Raw genomic sequence first — 19,871 nt, 5'->3', positions numbered from 1 at the left:
TAGCACAATCAGTTGGCTTCAAGGAATCCCTAGTTTTAGCATCTGTAAATTTCCCTAACTTTGAATTTTTTCTCAAACGTCGGGCAAAATTTTTGCTCGAAAGACATTTCAGATCTTGACTTTCTTGTACAGACACTGCCCAACTTACGAACGACCCTGTAAAATCCATTACACGAACAACTCCTAACCCCCAATTGTTTATTTTCCCCAAATATTATATTGTTGTAAACCATCTTACCAAATGCCAAATTATATTTTTTGCATGACAATCATTGTGTGCACCGCCCCCGTTTTTTATTGACCAATATTTCCCTGGGTCTACGAACGCTGGCCCTACTTACGAACGAGATCTGGACGATCATTCGTGAGTGGAATTTGTTCGTAAATTTCTTCAGTGCTATATTTTGTATGTTTAAGGTTTGTATAAGTATGTTTAAGGCTTGTATAAGTAACCTGTATTGTTTTGTACTAAAAAATAAACATTTCATAAAATAATATGCTCTATAGAGATAAATAAAGTTGAGTTTAACTTACTTTCGGAAGATGCGCTTCAAGAGATAGGCGACTTCCTCCTCCGTGGTAAAAAATGGCCGAAAAAAAAGCATTCCGACCGCGTCAACCGCATCAAGCTTTCTTATTCCACTTACATTTCGAAAGAAACGACTCTCCTCTGATTTATACTTTACACCAACCATATTGAATGGATGCACGAGATATTAAACAATAAAAATGTCTTAGCGCGCTGGAGATAGTAAAGACATAGTATAGACAGTATAGAAAGTTTACACACAAACTAGGAGGAGGAAGCAGAATTTTTTTCTTCAGGGTGGATGCTGGGTGATATTTTACAGCGCCACACGCCAGTAGCGGCGAAAAGAAGCACGACAGTTATGTCCTATAGTCATAAAAAGGTGCACACAATAGAAAATCTAACTTACAGCAATGTCAGGATTTTTTTCGACATCCCGAAAAAAATGTTCGCATCTACCGTTTATAGTAAGATGAATGGTATATATCAAGTACCTCGTATGTAAAAGGGCCACTGTATATTGATATGCTCTTTTAATACTGCCTCTAAGTGTCCAAGGCCTTAATCGCAGTTCAATTGAAGAATGAAATGTGACAACAACTTTCTAATGACGTTTCATATTTGCTGACGTGGTTTCAGTGGTAGTACTAAAATTAAATTACAGCAAGTACATTGTTTTGTATTGAGGATTATGCTGAGTTTATTTTTACCCATATTCCATAACAAACAACATCTCTTAGCATCAGTAGACTTAGAGTAAAGGTATTTGTATAAACATGAGTACATGAATGGATGATGTGCCATCTGGTAGAAACAACAGGCGCAGGTCAGTAGCAAGTCAAAGTCTCCCCTTCCCGTAAAGTCAATCTTGTCAACTCTCTCCACTTGATCTTGTTTACAAGACTGGTTTCCCATCTAAATGGATTGGACAGGGTCTGTGCATTAATACCAATGCGACTGTCTAGCCAAAAATATACACATTAAATGCATTTCACTTTGATTCTCTGTAAAATTCATGCTTGTAATAGACCCGCCTCTTCACTTGCTGCCATGAGACGTGAAATTCCAACAGCACTACGAAACGTGTTTGTTTTATTCAGTACGTGCTTTTGTCAGTTTGTGAGTGACTGCAGGATCTGACCTTGTGTTTCTGGCATTTTTGTACAAAAAAGGTCATCGGCGCTCTGGGCTTGAATCGCAGCCATGAGCTCTCATCAGCTGCGGAAAGGAGCTATTATTTGTAGAGTAGGCATTTTTTTTTATGTTTCTTTTTTTTTCTTATATGAAAAAAAAATATTGTATTGTGTTGATTCCAGGTTAAACAAATTTTGAATGAGGACATCATCTCTTATGAACATGAATGAGTTCAGTCCACACTATAGTCTTAATGAAAAATAGGGAATAGTAAATACAACGGTTATAGTGTTTAAATGACTCTAGATATATTTAGGATGATAATTTTTCTCTATGAAACTGTTTTCTTACTTTAATGTTAGCTTATTTATAAAGTAGAATAAACCAACAATTATTCGTAAAATCTCATCTCATCTCATCAGCTGCACCGCTTATCCTCAGTAGGGTCGCGGGGGTGCTGGAGCCCATCCCAGCAATCATCGGGCAGTGGGCAGGGGACACCCTCAACTGGTTGCCAGCCAATCGAGGGCACACTGGGACAGACAACTCACTCGCTCATTCACACCTAGGGAAAATTTGGACCGGTCAATCCACCTGAAATGCATGTCTTTGGAACGTGGGAGGAAACCGGAGTGCCCGGAGGAAACCCACGCAAGCACGGGGAGAACATACAAACTCCGCACAGTAAGGTCGGGAGCTGGATTTGAACCCACGCAGGAGGTTCCCACAACCTAAGAACTGTGCCGCACACGCGCTAACCACTGCGCCGCCGTGCTCTGTTAAATAAAATACATAATTTAGCCAATGTTAAGACAGTTAATAAGAAAATTGAATGTTAATAAAGTTCAACAACTTTTCTTACTGTGATATTATTATTTTGTAAAATAAAATCATCCTTAAACAAAATGTACGGAATTTGGAACATTTTTACTCGCTGTTGCCATCTCTTGGCTGGTGTCATAATTTCAGACATTGTCAAGCTTCTCATGTTGCACATGCAAGTACTTGCATTTCTTTGACGTGTTCAAACAAACTGTTGGCGTCTGGACTCTATTTGAAAGAAGCCTTTTTGTCCTTTCACAATTTTCATGTTACACTAAAAAAAACGTGGGGGCAAGCATGAAGTTACTCTCAGCCCCACCCCTGAGACCCATTCTTTCTCTAGAACTGACAAATCTGAAAATGTTCATTAGTATACTCACTGACCAGATTTGTTCACGCATAAACATCTCACAAGATCCATAAGATATGATAATAGTAGTTAATACCTGTAGTTACCGCTACCTACTGGCGAAGAGGACACATTAAATGACTTGTGTTTTTTTGGGGCGTTAAGTTAAAACTATTCCTTTTATCGTGAATGTGTTCTACACACCCTCACAATTCTCAACGTGCTATATAGCTATATATTAATTTTTTCATGTGCTACTTTTTGAACATTGCAACATTTACAAACAAAATTTACATGAACGTTTTAACTTTGTAGTATTTGACTATTTCATCATGAAACAAAACTAAACATTTTCAAGGGAACAGACAGAAATACAGAGAAAAAACAATAAAAAAAAATACATATAAAATAAAAAAATAAAGTAAAAAGAAAAATGATAAAAATGACATGTTTAACGGGCAGCACGGCGGCGCAGTGGTTAGCGCTTGTGCGGCACAGTTCATGTCATGGGAACCTGTCGTGGGTTCAAATCCAGCTCCAGACTTTCTGTGCGGAGTTTGTATGTTCTCCCCGTGCTTGCGTGGGTTTCCTCCGGGCACTCCGGTTTCCTCCCACATTACAAAGACATGCATTTCAGGTGAATTGGCCGGTCCAAATTGTCCCTAGGTGTGAATGAGCGAATGAGTTGTCTGTCCCTGTGTGCCCTGCGATTGGCTGGCAACCAGTTCAGGGTGTCCCCTGCCCACTGCCCAATGATTGCTGGGATGGGCTCCAGCCCCCCCGCGACCCTACTGAGGATAAGCGGTACGGCTAATGAGATGAGATGAGATGAGACATGTTTAACTCAACCCAACTTACTCACTGAAATGTTTGTTGGTCATCCTGGAAGGGGGATTACCTCATGTGCAGTCCCTTCTCAAGGTTTTCTTTATTTTCCTCATGTTGAGGTTTTTGAGTTTTTCCTTGCCCTCATGTAGGTGTTAGATCAGGGGATAGTGTAATAATAGTCTGTGGTTTTCAATAATCTGTGGTCTGTGCAGCCCTTTGAGACTCCTTGTGATTAAGGGCTATACAAATAAACATGACTTGACTATTAAGTTGGTAAAAGATAAATATTGAAGAATGATTTACCTTTGTGTTAGCATCTCAACGGCCATTTTTGCTTTCCTTTCGACATATCACATTGCCATTGGGCTTGACTTGTGAAAGTTCCCATCCAAAGATATTTAATTTTGTTGTCAGCAGAAAGTTTCAAAAAGTGGCACAACAAGATGATAAAAGACATGGAATAATGGAACATTACTAAATTTTTTTAGACTGCTGAGGGCGCATATAACACGACCAAATGTTTATCCATGTTTTCCTTGATGTACTGTACATAAAAATAACTTTACTGTGTATTATTTATAATTTATATTGCAGTGATGTACATCTGTTTAGTCACAGTCATAATTTCAAAATATGAACCTGCATCTTATTCATCATTTGATAGACAGAGCAAGACAGCAATATACAAAATGTAGCATAGGATCTTTTCTTTATAGTCTTATTTTATTATATAAATGAAGTCCATGCACTTTTTTAATCAAAGCATCAATAGATAATTTTCCATTACTGAAAAAAGTCCAGGTAACCAGAAAAAAAATTACCGACTGGCTTGACTTGCTGTCAGCTTCCACATACCATGACTAATTCTATTATTTGGGGCTGTGTGTCAAATCGGAATCAAATCGGAATCTCTGGTTTCACGATCGTCCTCTACTATGAGGCAAGCGACCTGCGTGCCTCACTCTGCAACTGAAGACGCTCAGCAGTTATTTCATACATACTTCTCCTTTTGAATAAAAAATCAATAGATAGGCAATCTTCCATTGTGAAAAGTCAAGTCCCGTACAGTATGCAGTGACACATTTCAATATTACAACAGCAACAATAAATCTATGCGACACAAAACATATGAAGCAAGTTTAAAATCAACGTGATGAAACATTTTACCTTCTGCATTGGCGACCATCAGTCCAATGATATTTATATGACCTTCCACTCGCTGAAATATTTCCTCAACCTGTGCCTGCACAATAAAAATAAATAAAAAAAATATTGGATGCTTAAGCAGCACGGCGGCTGAGTGGTTGGCGCGTCTGCGGCACAGCTCTGAGGTGATGAGATCGAACCCTTCTGTGTAGAGTCTGCATGTTCTCCCCGTGCTTGCGTGGGTTTCCTCCTGGCACTCCGGTTTCCACCCATATTCCCCAAAACATTCATGTCAGGTTCATTGGCCGGACCAAGATGTCCCTAGTTGTGAATGAGCGAGTGGGTTGTCTGTCTCTGTGTCCCCTGTAACTGGCTGGCACCCGGTTTAGAGTGTCCCCTGCCCACTGCCTGAAGATATCTAGGATGGGCTCCAGCACCCCCGCGACCCTACTGAGGATAAGCGGTGCAGATAATGGATGGATGGATATTGGATTCTTTGACTTGCTATTCGCTTGCTAATACTATTCTAATTCTATTGTTGCGCCAAATCAGGAGCCTTGTTCTCACTACTGCCCTCTGCGATGAAGCATGAGAAATACAGGGAGTGCAGAATTATTAGGCAAATGAGTATTTTGACCACATCATCCTCTTTATGCATGTTGTCTTACTCCAAGCTGTATAGGCTCGAAAGCCTACTACCAATTAAGCATATCAGGTGATGTGCATCTCTGTAATGAGAAGGGGTGTGGTCTAATGACATCAACACCCTATATCAGGTGTGCATAATTATTAGGCAACTTCCTTTCCTTTGGCAAAATGGGTCAAAAGAGGGACTTGACAGGCTCTGGAAAGTCAAAAATAGTGAGATATCTTGCAGAGGGATGCAGCACTCTTAAAATTCCCAAGCTTCTGTAGCGTGATCATCGAACAATCAAGCGTTACATTCAAAATAGTCAACAGGAAGAAAAACCAAGGCGCAAAATAACTGCCCGTGAACTGAGAAAAGTCAAGCGTACAGCTGCCAAGATGCCACTTGCCACCAGTTTTGCCATATTTCAGAGCTGCAACATCACTGGAGTGCCCAAAAGCACAAGGTGTGCAATACTCAGAGACATGGCCAAGGTAAGAAAGGCTGAAAAACGACCACCACTGAACAAGACACACAAGCTGAAACGTCAAGACTGGGCCAAGAAAAATCTCAAGACGGATTTTTCTAAGGTTTTATGGACTGATGAAATGAGAGTGAGTCTTGATGGGCCAGATGGATGGGCCCGTGGCTGGATCGGTAAAGGGCAGAGAGCTCCAGTCCGCCTCAGACGCCAGCAAGGTGGAGGTGGGGTACTGGTATGGGCTGGTATCATCAAAGATGTGCTTGTGGGGCCTTTTCGGGTTGAGGATGGACTCAATCTCAACTCCCAGTCCTACTGCCAGTTTCTGGAAGACACCTTCTTCAAGCAGTGGTACAGGAAGAAGTCCGCATCCTTCAAGAAAAACATGATTTTCATGCAGGACAACGCTCCATCACACGCATCCAAGTACTCCACAGCGTGGCTGGCAAGAAAGGGTCTAAAAGAAGAAAAACTAATGACATGGCCTCCTTGTTCACCTGATCTGAACCCCATAGAGAACCTGTGGTCCCTCATCAAATGTGAGATTTACAAGGAGGGAAAACAGTACACCTCTCTGAACAGTGTCTGGTAGGCTGCGGTTGCTGCTGCACGCAATGTTGATCGTGAACAGATCAAAGCACTGACAGAATCCATGGATGGCAGGCTTTTGAGTGTCCTTGCAAAGAAAGGTGGCTATATTGGTCACTGATTTGGTTTTGTTTTGTTTTTGAATGTCAGAAATGTATATTTGTGAATGTTGAGCTGTTATATTGGTTTCCCTGATGAAAACAAATAATTGAAATGGGTATACATTTGTTTTTTGTTAAGTTGCCTAATAATTATGCACAGTAATATTCACCTGCACACACAGATATCCTCCTAAAATAGCTAAAACTAAAAAAGCCCCACTCCAACTTCCAAAATATTCAGCTTTGATATTAATGAGACTTTTGGGTTCATTAAGAACATGGTTGTTGTTCAATAATAAAATTAATCCTCAAAAATACAACTTGCCTAATAATTCTGCACTCCCTGTATATGCCTATATCTGCATCTGTATTTAGCACAGTAATACGTTACATAATAATGGTATCAATAATATTCATATTATGTGTACATTCAGAGATTAAAAAAAAAATCTAATTCAAAAATTGTGATGTTAAATGAGAAATAAATCACTGAATAAATGTAATCATTTAATGTTTTTTTTTTTTAATTTGATTTATTTATGAGGCTGTGCCTTCGCTGACTGCATGTAACTGACATATTGCTAGCTTAATATGTTCATAATATTCCAGTAAAAATTAAATTGTTTCTTCTAACATAACTATATGTTTCTTTTGATACAGTGTGTGACAGTTACAGTTAAATCTGAATTCAACTTCATATCCCCCCCAAGCTGCCATTCTGAGAGAGTTATTATGCCATTCATGATTTGAATTTATTATAAGAGCTGGATGTGACATTTCAGCAAAGAAATGGTACTTTCATATCGACTCCATTTTTTATGTCTTTACATAATTTCAGTGATAATTCTCCCCGCTTCCCCCGGTCAAATGGTCCCTGCAGCTTTTCGGTCCCTGCTCTTCTCAGCGTGTGGCGGCGAGATTTGCATGTCCCCCTGGCTTGACGTCGTGTGTACATGTGCCGAAATTAGCGGAGGCACGACTCTGCTTGCCTTTGATAAAGTCTGAATAGCTGCAGCTCGCTATATTAGGATTAGTCTTTGCAAACAGATGTTCCTCTTGCCTGCAGTCTTAAAACCGGATTCGCTCTCCCTGCACACGGCCAAAGATTAGCATTAACCTGACTAAATGAACTTTACACTCTGTTGCAGGCCTGCGGGGATAATACAACAAGTCGCATGCATTTATGTAACTCTGCCTTTATTTTGAACATCTGCTTCATAAGCATGAACTTTTTGCGTGCGATTTCTTGCCGTCCGCGCAGCTCCCTTTATTCGGGAACGCTCAGTAAATTCTTACACAGTGGTACCTCTTTAGACAAGCTCTGCCAAACATAAGAATTTCGGTTTATGAATGTATGTAGGAAATTCCGGATCTAGAGCAGTCCCAGAGGTTGCCAGTGGAGACAGCTCATAACACCTCATTGCTCACTAGCAGCATCGGGTTTCTAGTTTGCACAAGCAAACTACTGCAAGCTAAACAAAAAAATGTATTGTGAATTTTTTTGTGTGTACATTCATTTTCTTTTCTTTTAAGCATAACCTTAGTGCTTACCTATCGTCAACATCCTCTCAATCTCATATCTGTCAATCTCTGCCAATTTTCCTCTTATTAATGATTGCAATTTCCCTTATAAAGTGATAATAAATCTTACAAAAAGAACATAAATGTATGTAAATATATATATATATCATAATGTATCATAGTAATGTCTATAGATGTTAGCAGATTGTACAGATTGCTCGTTTGTCACAGTGTTGTAGTTAAAAGCACTTTTCTTTTTGTCTGGATTTTATTTCCCCATTTAATAAAGCGCTCATTTTGTTAAATTGGCGCGAGCCTGCAGTTTCGGTAGGGGAGCGCAGTAGCGTGCTACCAATGCATTTAGAGACATCTTGTTAAAGATTGTTTGTTTAGTGTATACTGTATTTTGCAGTTAACTGGTGTTAAAAATCACTATATGATCGCTATATCGTAAGAATGTTCTACTTAGCCTAGTAAGAAAGTGAACACTTGGTGTGTTTAAAGAAATATTCGGTTTTCAATGTGCTCTTAATGTGAACTAAAACAGTGCATATCCTGTCTGCCATGCAATAAAGTTTTAGTTTTGCCTAATAAAGTATACTACATGGTTAAAATGTAAGCACTTTTTTGTAGCACTACAAGCAATTACCTTATTTTCTGGACTATAACTCTCTTCGGAGTATAAGTTGCACCAGCCAAAAAATACATGATTTAGAAGGAAAAAACATGTGTAATTTGCAGTATAAATCGCATTTTGGGGGGACACTTATTTGATAAAACATACATGTCATCTTGAAAGGAAATTTAAAATTAAAATAGAATAGAAAACATGTTATACTAACATTACAGTAACGATGTAACATATTATGAGTCATTCAGATAGCTCTAGCACAGGGGTCGGTAACCCATTTGACCCAAAGAGCCATAGAAGTAAAAATATTTATATTTTTCACACGAGCCACACCATTACTTTTAAGACAAAATCAAGCCAAACCCCACACCCTCTTAACACACAAAAGCAAAATTTTCAGTGCATTTTATTTCACTGTATGATGTTTGATGGTTTAAAAAAAAATCTATGAAATAATAATGCCAGAGCCTGTGTCCCATATAAATATAAATATACCAATTCAAATTCGACTCCCCCCTGCAGTTACTTGAGAGTGTTGAGGCTCATTTTGTCAGTCATTTTACTCCTAGTTGGTTTTAAAATAATGTGCGAGAAAAATTTTGTAAAAATGTCACAAAATACTACTAACGAAGATACCAACGTATTAACCTTCAGTGCAGACAGCACTGGGCAAAGGAAAATGAGTGCACGCGTCCTCTCCGGTGTTTAGCTCCACCCGTTCCTACCGCTCATAAAATCAAATTACTGTAGGTGCTTTGCCAGGGCTTTTGGGTAAAAGGTTTGTTTTTGGTTAAAGTTTGTTCTGTGAGTTTTTATCATAAAAGTGTCTCAACAGTGACCCTAAATTGTTTAATGACCTTCCACATAGAGGATTATTTGTATTTTTTCAGCCAAAACGAGGTCTGCTGGTGTGACAAACTGACAGTAAACTGTTAAAATTGTGTCCTATAAATACTGGACCGAACCAATTAAACATCATTATTGTCTTGGCTTTGTACGTGAGACTATTGGCATAGCATGATGCAATTTAATAAGAATTACATTAGTTCTATTTTATCTCCGCGCCATATATACTCATTAAAAGATCTCTAAATGGCCGTAGGTTCCCGATCCCTGCTCTAGCCTAAAGAACATTCTTACCAAATTATCATCTTCATCCCAAATCACAATATCCAATCAAATATTAATCCACGGTGTCACTTTTACCGGTGAACAACTCCCAGTAGGTATTGGAGGTACGCCGGCTTCCTCCTTCCGCTTTTACGTTGCGGTTAAGGTCTAAATGATCAACACAGGCCTAGAGCGCCCTTTTACAGTTTAGAAAATAACATGTGAAACTATATACAGTACCGGTATTAAAAAAGGAAAAATCAACGATATAGTCTGTTTTAATAATTTCAAAAATGAGTCTCAACGGAGTACAAGTCACACCCCCGGCCACACTGTGAAAAAAACTGAGAGTTTAGTTCAGAAAATATGGTATCTAACCTTGGCTTCCTCAAATTCTTTATCAAAGTTAAAAGATTGCTCATTCATCTTAAACGAAATGTTGTAGTTTTTTAGTTTATCTTGTCTTTTTTTTACTTACATCTTTGGTATTGGAGTAATCCAAAACCAATCAGAAGTAATCAAGTTACATTACTACATGTATATGATATTAAGATTTCGTTACTGATTACATTTTTCAACAGGCAACTTGTAACTGTATCAGATTGCATTTAAAGTAACCCTCCAAACCCTGTGTAGTTGCAGTGGCCAAGATAAGAGGAATGAAGTGTAACATCGCTTATTGAGCTGCTGATGAAGCACCGGCCGTTATTGCTCGAACCAACCGCACTCGATTGCTACTGCACATCGACTCAAAGAGCCTGTGGCGTGTTTTGCAGCTGATTGTGTCCCCGCTCCCCTTTTTTTCGGGGGGCAACATCATCAGGCACTTGCTAAACTTTTTAAGTTGTCCCAATCATCCCCCTCGGAAATGGACAGTGCAGGTCGAGGTTAGCTTATTGATCTGTTTTCTTTTGAAGTTGATTCTGCTTTCTTCTTATGAGCTGCCATGAAGAATGGGAATTTTAATGCAGCCACGATCAAGGAAAGTCCGAGTGTGTGAACGTGCCCCGCTAATGATTTACGTTGAAGCAGCGAGTGGAAAATGCTGCATACAGCAGTAACGTACAGTCAGAGGGGGCAGGTGAGAAAACTAAATGGGTATCATTATTCAGTGTTGAAGTTCTTTCTCATTTAACTTCAGTGTTTTCGATTTTCGTTTTCAGAATTTTCCCATGGTATTACGAAAACTATCAATCCATTTAGTATGCAACGAATTACTGTGCGGATGCAGTGCGAGACATGCAATTCCTTTGCCTCATGGCAGAGGGGGACAGTGAGACCGATGATTCTGATTTTTTGCACACGCCTGCCCCCAAAAATAGTTTCTATCCAGTATATTTTTCCCTCGTCGATTTATTTCTTTTTCACTATGGAAGAATAGATTAGAGTTATAGAATGGAATAGAATAGAATACAATAGTATAGTCTTTATTGTCATTGAAAACAATGTAGTGTCAAGTCAAGCCGAGTCATGTTTATTTGTGATGCCCTTAATCACAAGGCGTCTCAAAGGGCTGCACAGACCACAGATTATTACAAACCACAGACTATTATTCCGTCCCCTGATCTAAAACCAACTTCAAATCACTGGCATACAGTATTGTCGAGTTGAAGGAACATCTGCTCTATTTTCTTTTTTGTAGATTCTCACGAAAAATATGACTATCAAAGAAAAACATGCCATTCGCCACAAATTACAACTGTTGTTAGTACAGGTTAGAGGGAACCGGAAGTCGGAAGATATTATTATTTCTTGCGTGGCAGTTTCACCACAAGGAAAAAAAAACTTGATTCTGTAACTGTATCAAGATTCGTTGTGCCGTATTTCTTTTCCTACCAATTTTTTTTTCTGACATTGAATAGGCTTGCAGTTTGTATGACATCACATCAAAGTGGCAAAGATTAATTACCTCTGTCAAAGAGATTATAGTGAGTGTCTCCCTCGCTTGTTTGTGTGATTGTCAGGCGGATTATATAAAAACTAGCAGACGGTTTGATTTTCATAAAACCTGACAGGGGAGAGCGTGAGAAATAGAGGGTGGGGTCACATTATTAGCGGATGCTAATTGAAGCACAGATCCAGGATTTATCTCCAGCTTTGCAAGACGGTTTATTTACAGAATGTTTGCGGGCAATAAGTGACATTACAGTGACAAGGTGAAGAGCAGCCCAGTAGATATGGCCTTTTATATCTGCTTAATATAGAACTATCAAAAAAATACAAGCCACATAATTTTATAACAAATGTATTGTATACGAACTACTTAATGTTAATTGTAATGTGTGTGGTTTAGCATTACAGCTTGTCATAATACATTTTGGCCTAATTAAAACACATTGAATAGCAAACTTTAGAATTATTTCCTGAACGATTAGGAATGTTCCAAAAACCTCACTTAAGATAGAGACCTGGACATTACTCTCACATTATTACTGGTGTTAAAATCCATAAATACACCTCTTGCTAAACTAACATAATGTCATTATAAAACTATGAAATTAGGTGTCACGGTCGCCTTGGTGACCAGTCTGCCCCGCCCTCTGGGCAACAGCTGAAGCAGTTTCCACTAATTGTGTGTCTGATTTAAGGCTGCATTGTGGGCTCTGCGGTTGCTGGTTCATTACTACTCATTCTTCACAGTCCCGGTCTGTTATGCCTTGTCCTGTTTAGTCTGTTATGCCTTGTCCTGTTTTAGTCTGTTATGCCATGTCCCGTTAAGTTCGTGCCGGAGGAACTCTGTATTGTTCTGTTTTGCCCCGGAGTATTGGGCGACTTTTATTTTATTAAATAAAACTTACGGATCGTCAACGCATTTGAGTTCTCCCTTCATGCCTCCTGCCTCTGTTCTGGTCCGGTCCCCTTCCACGCCACCACGTCTCGTGACAGAATGAACCCGCCAACAAATAGAACTCAGCGAACGATCCCAGCGCGACTTGGGAGAGCTGGAGAGCGCAGTTCGGCAGGCGCCTACTGAGTTGGCCTTCCCTGCCCGTTCGAACCACGGCCCCGCCCGTCGTGGCCCTTGCTGTGCCTCGAATGGGGTCCCGGGAAGAATTGACGCCTGCCTGCCCGACTCCCGTGCCGATTGCCTGCTATTCCGTCTCTCCTGCGTGCAAGTCCGACTCCGACTCCCAAGCCTGCCTGTTCGACTCCCAAGCCTGCCTGTTCGACTCCCAAGCCTGCCTGTTCGACTCCCAAGCCTGCCTGTTCGACTCCCAAGCCTGCCTGTTCGACTCCCAAGCCTGCCTGTTCGACTCCCAAGCCTGCCTGTTCGACTCCCAAGCCTGCCTGTTCGACTCCCAAGCCTGCCTGTTCGACTCCCAAGCCTGCCTGTTCGACTCCCAAGCCTGCCTGTTCGACTCCCAAGCCTGCCTGTTCGACTCCCAAGCCTGCCTGTTCGACTCCCAAGCCTGCCTGTTCGACTCCCATGCCTGCCTGTTCGACTCCCATGCCTGCCTTGAGTCTCCCTGTACTGATTTTGTTCAGTCTTTCCTGTCCTGTCTGACTCTTCTGAATCTGATCCCCCCCTGAGTCTGACTCTTCTGAATCTGATCCCCCCCTGAGTCTGACTCTTCTGAATCTGATCCCCCCCTGAGTCTGACTCTTCTGAATCTGATCCCCCCCTGAGTCTGACTCTTCTGAATCTGATCCCCCCCTGAGTGCGACTCTTCTGCACCTGAACCCCCTGAGTGCGACTCTTCTGCATCGGCCTGACCTGAGCGTGACTCTTCTGTAGAGGCCTGTCCTTTTTGCCTGTCCTGTTTACCTGTTCTGATTTTGCCTGTCCTGTTTACCTGTTCTGATTTTGCCTGTCCTGTTTACCTGTTCTGATTCTGCTCTGATTTTGCCTGTCCTGTTCTCGTCAGTTCTGCCTGTCTGTTATCCCCTGTCCAGCTTGCCCGCCGGACCCCCCCCTGCCGAGCGCCGATTCCGATCCGCCCGACGCAGATGGCGCCTGTCTCTCCCCGTTCCTGCGTGTTCGGAGGAGGGAGCGGGGTTGCCCCAATCGTGAGCGTCGAACCATTCCGGGGCGTGAGGTTGTAATTTTTTCTTTTTTGGGACCTCGGGAGCTGTCCCTTAAGAGGGGGGCTCTGTCACGGTCGCCTTGGTGACCAGTCTGCCCCGCCCTCTGGGCAACAGCTGAAGCAGTTTCCACTAATTGTGTGTCTGATTTAAGGCTGCATTGTGGGCTCTGCGGTTGCTGGTTCATTACTACTCATTCTTCACAGTCCCGGTCTGTTATGCCTTGTCCTGTTTAGTCTGTTATGCCTTGTCCTGTTTTAGTCTGTTATGCCATGTCCCGTTAAGTTCGTGCCGGAGGAACTCTGTATTGTTCTGTTTTGCCCCGGAGTATTGGGCGACTTTTATTTTATTAAATAAAACTTACGGATCGTCAACGCATTTGAGTTCTCCCTTCATGCCTCCTGCCTCTGTTCTGGTCCGGTCCCCTTCCACGCCACCACGCCTCGTGACATTAGGTGTGATTCTGTTACATACAGATCAATTTGATCGATAAGTGTTTATTTGTTTGTTCATTATTTTTTTATATTGCAGCTCAAGAAAAACATGAACAAATAATAATTAACGGGATGAAACAAAAACATATTTACACACTTTACAGCTATATATATGTATTATGCATTACGGTAATCATGTGGCCGAAACATTGTAGTAAGCTTTTAAGTTTTTTTCCTTGCAGAATATTAAGAATAAGAAAAGAAAACTGTACCAACGAATACACAAAACGAGAATATATCATGTTTGTGACTATACCTTTAACACCTCCTATAATATCTGATCACTGAAGAAACCCATGATATTTTAATTTTCTTTAGCATATTTATCAAAAGACCTTATCGCACTGGAATATAATTCTTTCGTTGGTACAAATTTTTAATGTCATAGTTTGAATCATTTTATAAATTAACGGCTCAATGGGTGGTACAATAGCTTTTCAATGTTGTTAGTATACCGTCAAGTAATGTTTATTTGTATAACCCTTAATCACAAAAATTCTCAAAGGACTGCACAGGTTACAATTTCACCATCCCCTGATCTTAAACTGACATGTGGACAAGGAAAACCTCAAAATCCTCACCATGAGGAAAATAAGAAACCTTGAGAAAGGGCTTTAAAACTTGTAATCCCCCTTCCAGGATGACCAGGGTGCAATAGATTTAGCTTTGGGTAACAATGCACAAAACATAGTGGACATCAAGTAAAAAAGAAAAGTTCAACTGAATCTCCAGAACCGGGGCCCGGATGGAAAACACAGCAAACACTCGAGCCTGCAGACTTCTTCTTGGCTCTTGGAGTCACGAGTAGACCAGCATTTTACGAGCGGAGGCTCCGTGTAGGAAAATAGGGAGGAAATCAAATCAGAGAGATAACAAGGGGCAAGTCCATGCGAACATTTGTATGCTAGTAAGAGAACCTTAAAGTCGCATCTTAAGTGGATAGGGAGAAAGTGCAAGTTAGCTAATACAGTATAGGAGTGATATCCTCAATCTTTCTTGTCTTAGTCAGAAGTTTAGATGCCGCATGAATGTGCACAGTATTCCTTATGTGCCGTTATGAATGTGTAATCATGACATATAAGTAAAAATCATAGTGGACAGAGCACATTTGTATGCATTTGGCAAAGCAGAAATGGAAATAAAAAGCTAAGGAGTTTGCGACTAGGGAGAGTTAATCAAACGAAAACAGAAATTCGTTCCTTTGCACATTACATTTTAGTGGACTGGTTGTTGAAGCGTGTAACATTGTGCTCTTTTGTGGCCTCAAGAGTTTTGGCTGAAATCCATTTCCGACTCAACATCCAGAAAATTAGTTTGTGAATGCACAGGACAGGCCCGCGGGCTCGGGGCACGGTCCGAACTGCTTTTTCCTCATTGCTAATGTTTGCAATCTTGTTTAGTAGAACAATCTGAGGTCGACTGTATTTGACTGCCTGAATGCTTTTCCATCCAGTAAGCACCTTATCTGCCTCGAGGCAATATTGAATTAATGCAGAGAGAAAAGTGGGAGAGATGTTGTCTTTGCTCGTCTCCGTTAATTCCTGTCTTTTAGAATTTCTCATGCTGAGTCTCCAAATCCTAGAAGCTGCCCTCGGTTTAGTAAATACACAAAAGCCTTTCATCTATATGCATTGTCTCTGAATAAAATATCATAGTTTTTGATATAACTGCTTGCAAAAAGGGGCGTGCACAGATATGCACTAGTGGTAGTAGAGCCACTGACACTCTGTTTTCGATTCAAAAAACAACGCTCATAGAATTTGTTTCAATCAAGCAAATAATGATTGCATCATAAGCTTTGTCCAATATATTTTTTGACAATTCTTTTGTTCACATCAAGAAACCATTGACAAAAAAAGACACCAAGGAGCTGAACATTTCCCGAAGTTCTATACTAAATACTGACATGACACCATGCTGTTCTCTAAACTATTGCAGCTATTAAAAAAAATGAACATTTTGAATCATTTAAAACATGTTTAGCATCAAGTATTGTTGTTGTATATCAGTTTTAATCTGTTGTACATGTCATGTCAAGTCATGTCTATTTGTGACACCCTTAATCACAAGGAGTTTCAAAGGGCTGCAAAGACCACAGATTATTGCAAACTACAGACTATTATTACAACATTCCCTGATCTAAAACCTACATGAGAGCAAGGAAAAACTCAAAAACCTCAACATGAGGAAAATGAAGAAACCTTGAGAATGGACCGCACATGAGGTCATCCCCCTTGACCAGCTGCATTGGATGTTGCAACAACAAATAATACACAGATATTGTCAACATGAAATATAGTTCATTCATATGCTATAGAATAGAAGTGTGTTTTGAGCCTAGATTTAAACAGTTCCTCTGAGGTTGCAGATCGAATCTCAGAGGGCAGAGCATTCCACAACACCGGGGTCTGAATGGAGAACGCTCTCGAACCTGCGGTTCTCTTCTTGGGTCTTGGAATTACTACTAGACCAGCATTTTCAGAGCGAAGATTCCAGCCTGGAACCTTGAACCTAGGGAGAAATTAAATCTGAAAGATCTGAGGGAGCAAGTCCAGGCATGATTTTGTATAATACCAACAGAACAACCTTAAAATCACATCTCAAGCTAACAGGGAGCCAATGCAGGTTAGCTAAAATCGGGGTCTCCCATTTTCACTCAAAAACAAATATGTACAGAATTTTACAAATAACAGTCACATGCAACATGGGTCCTGATTACAGAGGTTTATCTATATTATACTTTTACACTTTCATAAGGAATTTTAGCAAGAGGACCATTTTCTGAAGAGCACATGCCCCCCAAAATATCTTAGAATGCGGCTGAGTATACATATACAGCAAACTAAGTGATTTGTATCATTTTAGGTTTTTTTTGTTCTAGCCACACAGGATACGTTCTAGTTGAGAGTTTAATCCATCAAACCTGCCAAGAAATAGTTGAGAAAAATGCTTTGGATGCAGAGCTTTTTGAACTCCCACTGAGGCTGAACACTAAAGTTGATAGTAAGCAACACATCTTAACAGTGTAAGACCCAGCATTTTAAAATTATGTTTATATTTTTCCAACAATTTGTAGAAATGTGTTTATTTTAACATACTCCACAGGTGTAGAACCTTTACAATCTGCAAAAATTTGGCTGAGCAACAAAACATTTGGAATTATTATTTGTGTTATGTACTGTATCAAGCAGCTTGCCATGCAGATGCAGTTTTTTTTTACCGAGGTATAAAACTTTGCACCTATCTGTTCTGACAATGAATACAAATGCTATCCCATTGACCTAGTGTTGAAGTATTACAATGTTCTTATAAAACAGATTTTTCTTTGTGCAAACATCTCATTTCCATCTCCAGGGGCCTCATTTAACACCATCCAAGTGGTTAAACATTTGTTATTTTATGCTTTAAACAACTGACTTCCGTTATAAACCCTGTGATATTGAATTGTTAGATTGCTATTATTGGACACCCTTTAATTAAATAAATTGAAGCGCTCATCTAGGAATTTACTGTTTATTTTAAAAGCATTTTTTTGGGGAAAAAAAATAAAATATACCTCAACTAGGTGTACAACTAAAAATTTCAAACCGTGTTCCAGCTTCATTTTAGGGGTTAGGAACATATATTGCTGATATCGCTCTTTTCATGTGTATATCTAAATATCGGCAATAGCAATCTTCTCCAGCTCCTTTCAATTTTAGTGTATGCTGAGCTCAGTGGAAAATATATAAGTTTCAACTACAGTTTACACCCATGGTGTTACCACCAGACCCTGTTTTGGCTGTACATCTCTAAGAAATAATTTCTATGGAAGTTCATTAAACAGTGTATGTTTACTTTAGAGAAAACCCACAGAACTGTAAAAACTGAAAACAACTGAAAACGCCAGCCAAGCCCCCAGGGCAATTTGGATAAGGGTTGGTGGTGGGCTAATCTCTGCACACATTGCGCACTTGCCTGATATATCATTCTTGTTTGCTGTATTTTGTGACATTTTTACAAAAGAACTCTGCTCGCACTTTATTTCGAAACAATATTTACGACAAAAATGGCGTTCAAAATGTGCTTCAATTATCTTAAGTAACTGCAGGAGAGAGAAAAATGTTAAATGGTTTATTTGTTGATATGGAAACCAGGCTTTGGCATAATGATTATTTCATAGATTTGATCAAATTATCAAACCTCACAGAGTAAAATAAAAGCAGTATCAGTTGGTTTTGGTGGTTTTTACAAGCATTGTCTTAAATTTTTTGGTGTGGCTTAGAAAAAAAATAATATATATATATATATATATATATATATATATATATATATATATATATATATATATATATATATATATATATATATATATATATATATATATATATATATATATATATATATATATATATATATATTGCTTTCATGGCTCATTGAGTCAAAAAGTTCCAGAACCCTGGTAGCTCAACATCTGCCACATGCGAGAAGCTGCAGTGCTTCCTGTGAGTAAACCAGTCACCCTCCAGGGTGTTTGTGACATTAAATCCCACCATAGATTTCTTTCAAACCAGTAGGGCGGGTGGGAGGAACCTGGCCTTTGGAGGAGCGAGAGCATCCCTGCCGTGTCGTTCTTCCCTTATGTTAGCCTCAGGGCAGTTTTCAAGCTGTAAAGCAAATGTAACGGATTGCTTTTATGACGCTCTTCTGATGGCTGCTGTTTTTGTTTATGTGGTTGACTTCAGGATACACCCCAGCCCGACCGCCGGCTCCGTCACAGCCGCCTCCTCTGCAAGCACCGTTCAGGGCAAGCCGTCTCTCCGCCGCATCAAGGGCCGCATTCACAGGAGCAAAAGCTTGGACAGCATCGACCTCTTGGACTCCAATGTGAGTAAACTAAAAATATAACATGATAGTTCACATAGATTTTGGGGGGATGCAAACATGAAATCCAAAAGCAGGCATCTGAAACAAAATTGACTTATACCTTTACTCATTCGCCTTCTTGAGTCTCATGGGAAATGAGGCGTGTTAGATTTGCTCCAGAATTTTCCCTTTTCCCTTCTTCACTCCCTGTGTTATCTGGTTTTACACATGGTATTGTTAGAAAGTAAGGAGGAGAAAAATAGGAAAAGAAAAAACCTTCAGAAACTGTGAAATATATATGGTGGTTGAAACATGTGATCATTTAAAATGGACTAACAAAGGATTGTTATAATGATGTAAGCCAGGATAATTTGTTGAAATGATTGTTAGAAAAAACATCCAAAGTTCTTTTGGGGAAGGATCTCTTATAAGCCTTTGGCTTCAACCTGTCCTCCTTTTTTGTTTTAATGTGATATGTTAATATTGTGAAGCGATGCGTTTTGCAACTTGATTGAAACTAAAAGATGTCTGAAAAAAAATATACTGTGGGCCGCTGGAGTTAGGGGATAGGTAAAGTGGGGCCAGTTTTCCACAAGATGTAAACGTTCCGCTGTTTTCAAATACAATTTATTTTCTCCACA

The 19,871-nt window shown here is 39.9% G+C and overlaps 1 protein-coding gene across 8 annotated transcripts in view; it reads left to right on the top strand.

Moving 5' to 3' along the window:
* Nucleotides 1-19,871, top strand: part of tjp1b (tight junction protein 1b) — a 116,510-nt gene that overhangs the window by 27,146 nt on the left and 69,493 nt on the right. For all 8 annotated transcript variants that reach the window (XM_088339997.1, XM_088340007.1, XM_088339999.1 and 5 more), the window contains one exon: nucleotides 19,110-19,251. In XM_088339997.1, the coding sequence (XP_088196123.1) occupies nucleotides 19,110-19,251 (142 nt within the window). The remainder of the gene's footprint in view (nucleotides 1-19,109; nucleotides 19,252-19,871) is intronic.

This window comes from Urocampus carinirostris, chromosome 7 (assembly GCF_059441175.1).
Source record: "Urocampus carinirostris isolate Australia breed hairy pipefish chromosome 7, RoL_Ucar_1.0, whole genome shotgun sequence".
NCBI classification, from domain to species: Eukaryota; Metazoa; Chordata; class Actinopteri; order Syngnathiformes; family Syngnathidae; genus Urocampus; species Urocampus carinirostris.
The sequence above is the reverse complement of the archived record's forward strand: the minus strand, read 5'-3'. Positions and strand labels throughout refer to the sequence as shown.